Below are 5,405 nucleotides of genomic sequence, written 5' to 3' on the forward strand. Positions count from 1 at the left end.
TGGCTCACGGGCCCAGCCGCTCCGCGGCACGTGGGATCCTCCCGGACCGGGGCACGAACCCGTGTCCCCTGCATCGGCAGGCGGACTCTCAACCACTGTGCCACCAGGGAAGCCAAGGAAGATGATTTTTTTTTTTTTTTTTTTTTTCCCACCGGGGAAGCCCCAGGAAGATGATTTTTTTTAAGTGCTTTCCTTTCTCCTCATTCCTGGTGTTTCTACTCTAATAAATCATCAATAAGTTTAGTTCTGCTCAAAATCATCCCACTAAAGCCTATTAAACTATTAAACGTAGCCTTATTGGCCTTAAAGTCACTTTTGATACAGTAAAATTATAATCTAATGTACTGTGGCATATTTGGTATAATCATTGAATACGATCTTCTAAGCAATCAGAATTTGTTTTTGTTATATTCTGACATTCATGATTTATGCAGCACCTTATGAATAAAATTCCTGATTCTAACATTGCTTCTGTGGAATCACATGATCTCCTCTACCACAGTCTTTATAGCAGTTTCCAAAAATGTGGCAAAATTCTAACACTAATTGAAAGTTGAAAATTGCTTAAATTTCAAGTTAGGTTGATCTGTGAAGGCCTGGTATTTTGTAGAGCTTATAGTTTGTTTACCCTCTGTATAAATTTGCATAGAAATCTTACTTGGGTTTGGTGTTTTTTTTTTAAATGTACAGTGTTATTTGAAATAGTTACCTTTGTGCTCCACTGGCAAAATAACTATTTTTTGTTTGCTTCAACAGAATCTTCCACAATCTGTAATTGAAAATGTTGGTGGAAAAATATTTACATTTGGATCTTATAGATTAGGAGTTCATACAAAAGGTAAATATTATTTTAATTATCTTGAGAAGGAATACTTTTTTAATTTTTAAAAAATTATAATGACACATCCATCTCAGTTACTTGCAGTGTATTATACAGCTTAGGTTTGCATGGAAGAGAGTACTTCAGGGAGCCTAAATTTGGTAAGAAGAAAGATATAAAATGATTCCTTTCATACCTGTACCCTCCAATGCAGTATTAAGTAAAATAAAGAAATTCAGTTTCTCAGTAGTAGTAGCCACATTTTCATTGTTAAATAATCACATATGGTTAGTGGCTACCATACTGGAAAGTACGCATGAAGTACACTTTTCCATTGGGGAGTTATTTTGGACAGTGCTGCTCTGTATATCATTTCCTCTACCTGAAGAGTATCAGAAGAAAATGATATTAAGATAATGACATCTTCTGGAAATCAGAAGAAAAATGAATTAAAGCTTGAAAAAAATCTGTATTATAGTCGTGAAATATAGTTAAGGAAAAAACAAACCAAAAAAATGTGTGTCTGCAACACAGTAACAATCACTAATAATACTTTCTTAGTTACATTTGTAGTTTTTTTCCCCTGTGTAAATAAATATACAATAAGAATGTTATCATGGCGGAGAACATTGTTGAACTCTTTCTTTTTTACTGAGCATAGTTAGTAAGCTTTTGGTCTTCATAATCTTCTTTATTTTTATGTGACAAATAGGAGTCTGAGACTTAAAAAGGCAGTATAGCTTGAACAGTTGCTCCCAGCCGTCTCCTGGCAGAGCTAGGATTCTAACTCTGGCAGTCCAAGGCTGTACTCTTCAACCATTAGCCACTAGCCTCTGTTACAAGTATCTGCCAGTCTCGGGTTCTCTCTGTTGTGGCATTATTCCTTCTCCCCATCTCCCACTGCTCTGTGCTGGAAGTAGTACATTTGCTTTTGATGTGTCCTGTGAACTGTATGCCCTTCTCCCCCTTCGTGAATATGCCAGATAAATAGTCTTCAAAGTTAGTGCCTCAGGTATTGAGTCTTTTAGGAAAATGATTATGTTGACCAGATTCCATATTGATCTCTTCCTTTTATGATCCCAGTTATTGATTTTAATCATCTTTTTTGTGCTCTCCCTATGTACTCAGTGCTGGCCTCCTATCAAGCACTAAATTAGTAACAACCGTTCTTAACCATGGTCTGCCTCTTTGGATTCTTGCCATTGGTCCTTCTTGAAGTGCATAGGTCCCATTTAGGTGCAGGTAGGACAGGAGGAGCCTGGAAGCACCAGTCACAATGTATAGATGATAACTGTATTTTTTGGTTTCACTAATGAACGTGGTTATGACTAACGACACCAAGATGTTGGGTGTATTCTTGCATAATTGCCTCTCTTACCATAAGAGTTCCTATCTGAGTCACCTTTCTTTGACTACCAGTTCACCTGGGCCACTACAAATAGAAGATCCTGCAGGAAAAAATATATCCCATCAATTAGGGTCATATTTTTCTTATATTGACTGGTAATTTTATTTTTAAGGAGAGGGGTGCATTTTTAGAGGCTCATCAGTGTAATGTTAATAGGTTTTCAACATCAAATACTGCCATGATAAGATGCAAAATAATTTTCTTGTAATAGTACCTAGTGGTTGATGGCTTAATTTTTTTTTTAGGTGCCGATATTGACGCGCTGTGTGTTGCACCAAGACATGTTGATCGGAGTGACTTTTTCACCTCGTTCTATGATAAGTTGAAATTACAGGAAGAAGTAAAAGATTTAAGAGTGCGTAAATGTTCAGAGTGAAAGGGGAGGAGTTATAAAAATCAGTTTAGTCAGTTGAGTGAGTTTTATGGTATAGCCATTAATTTATTGAACTCTTGAAATTTGCCAGACCCTTTTAAGCTTAATGTGTATGCTTGCATTTTATTCTTTACAGCAGTCTAAAATCATAAATCTGTAATCTCATGTACAGAGTAGGAAATGAGGCAAACAAAACAAATATTAAGCAGCTTGGCCACCATCACATATCCGAGTGGCAGAGATCAAGAATTTGAACCTAGGCTTGTGTGACTTAGGATTCTCGAGTCTTAAAGCTGTTTACTGAGAACCTAGTCTGTCAGGTGTTGTGGTAAATTATGTTTAAACAATGTCAGTACCGCATTCATTTAAGAGCACTAAAGCTAGTGTAGCCCTAATGTATACTTTCAGAGACACTGATTTTTAAATTTTCCCACAGGCTGTTGAAGAGGCATTTGTACCAGTTATCAAACTGTGTTTTGATGGGATAGAGGTAAGGTTCAAATAGGCAGTTCTTACTGTGTGTTATTTTGATAGGTGTAGGTTAAAAACTTGATTTGTTTCAGAGGTTTATAACTGGTGAGTTGGTATGATATTAATACGAATTAAGTTTTTTTTGAAATGGAAGTGACAGCCTATTCTTTGTAGTCTCTTTTAAAAAAGAGCCTAGCGAAACCGGGAGTTAAAATATAGACAGAAATGTACTGACTGTGCAATGGCTGCTACAGAACAGCTTAATTGATAGTTTTTCCATATGCAGATTTTATATGCTTTTAGTCTCATTAAGGTAATGTAGCTATATTTTTGCAAGTAGAACTTTGGCTTCATTTAAATTAAATATTTAAGAGTTGAGAGAAAATTGTGACCTGATGTCATGTATGCTGAAATATTTTCTGATAGGGAAGGATATATGAGCTCAGATTCTTTTATTTTTTAATTTATAAATTTATTTATTTATTTGTTCTTATTTTTGGCTGCGTTGGGTCTTTGTTGCTGCGCGCGGGCTTCCTCTAGCTGTGGTGAGCAGGGGCTACTCTTCGCTGCGGTGCGGTGGCTTCTCTTGTTGCGGAGCACAGGCTCCAGGCATGCAGGCTTTAGTAGTTGTGGCATATGGGCTCAGTAGTTGCGGCATGCGGGCTCAGTAGTTGTGGCGCACGGGCTTAGTTGCTCCGCAGCATGTGGGATCTTCCCGGATGAGGGCTTGAACCTGTGTCCCCTGCATTGGCAGGCGGATTCTTCTTTTTTTTTGGCAGGCGGATTCTTAACCACCGTGCCACCAGGGAAGCTCTGAGCTCAGATTCTTGAGATGATGTGCAGTTCTCTTTGACGTTTTCAATGTGTGTAATGAGAGTAGTTGTGACAAAGCCGACCCTGAGGCAACTTTAGTTATTTATGTTACTTCTGCCATACATAATGGTGCTGGAAAGTCACTCATAGTAATAATGACGGTTATAAAATTTCAGAAATGGAAGAATAATACTTCATTGTTCTGCAAAAAAAGTGGTTTCTATAATTGCTGCACAAGGTGCCCAACTCTATCTTCTGTGAAATATGACTAATCTTAATAAGTTGACGTAAGATGTTAAATTTAGTAAAGGATTATCAAGTTCAGGCAGCTTTGATTTACTGTCAGTGTTTAAATAAATATAAAACAACCATAATGTAGGTGATGCCTTGTTTTCCCAAAAAGAACATTACCAACAAAGGGGAGATTTTTTGGGGTGGAGAACCAACTCGATTGTGTAAGCTTTTCAGGATGGAGATAAAAGTCAAATGGCTACTAGAAATATTTAATGTGCTTGTTATTACCGAGTTGCTTTTTGAGTTACCTGTTTTGTTTTTTTTTTTCCTGTGAGCATATAGTCTTTATTTCTGTCTAAACTAGGGGAGATACTGGATTTTGGAATGTGTATCATTGGAAAATTTAGGCTATACCACAGGTACTTATTTGTGTAAATGTACAGTTTTTTCCTGTGTTTGTAGGTGCATGTTTAAATGATTTTTCACAGCAAGCTCTTAAAATACTGATTATTTTTTTAACATCTTTATTGGAGTATAATTGCTTTACAATGGTGTGTTAGTTTCTGCTGTATAACAAAATGAATCAGCTATACATATACATATATCCCCATATCTCCTCCCTCTTGTGTCTCCCTCCCATCCTCCCTATTCCACCCCTCTAGGTGGTCACAAAGCACCCAGCTGATCTCCCTGTGCTATGCAGCTCCCCACTAGATGTCTGTTTTACATTTGGTAGTGTATATATGTCCATGCCACTCTCTCACTTCGTCTCAGCTTACCCTTCCCCCTCCAGGTGTCCTCAAGTCCATTCTCTACGTCTGCGTCTTTGTTCCTGCCCTGCCCCTAGGTTCTTCAGAACTTTTTTTTTTTTCCATATATATGTGTTAGCATATGGTGTTTTTCTCTTTCTGACTTACTTCACTCTGTATGACAGACTCTAGGTCCATCCACCTTGCTACAAATAACTCAATTTCATTTCTTTTTATGGCTGAGTAATATTCCATCGTACATATGTGCCACATCTTCTTTATCCATTCATCCGTTGATGGACACTTAGGTTGCTTCCATGTCCTGGCTATTGTAAATAGTGCTGCAGTGAACATTGTGGTATATGACTCTTGGTTTGTTTTTGTTGTTTTGTTTTTGCGTTAACGCGGGGCTCTCACTGTTGTGGCCTCTCCCGTTGTGGAGCACAGGCTCTGGACGCGCAGGCTCAGCGGCCATGGCCCACGTGCCCAGCCGCTCCGCGGCATGTGGGATCTTCCCGGACCGGGGCACGAACCCGC

At 38.2% G+C, this 5,405-nt stretch overlaps 1 protein-coding gene across 9 annotated transcripts in view; it reads left to right on the forward strand.

Moving 5' to 3' along the window:
- The window catches only part of PAPOLA (poly(A) polymerase alpha), a 61,126-nt gene that overhangs the window by 18,996 nt on the left and 36,725 nt on the right, over window positions 1-5,405 (forward strand). For all 9 annotated transcript variants that reach the window (XR_008618741.1, XM_055088701.1, XM_055088703.1 and 6 more), the window contains 3 exons: window positions 757-838; window positions 2,474-2,583; window positions 3,038-3,091. Coding sequence is in view for 5 of the 9 variants with exons in the window: in XM_055088701.1 (XP_054944676.1) it covers window positions 757-838; window positions 2,474-2,583; window positions 3,038-3,091 (246 nt within the window). In the remaining 4 variants the exon portion in view is untranslated. The remainder of the gene's footprint in view (window positions 1-756; window positions 839-2,473; window positions 2,584-3,037; window positions 3,092-5,405) is intronic.

The sequence above is a fragment of the Physeter macrocephalus genome, chromosome 11, assembly GCF_002837175.3.
Source record: "Physeter macrocephalus isolate SW-GA chromosome 11, ASM283717v5, whole genome shotgun sequence".
NCBI classification, from domain to species: domain Eukaryota; kingdom Metazoa; phylum Chordata; class Mammalia; order Artiodactyla; family Physeteridae; genus Physeter; species Physeter macrocephalus.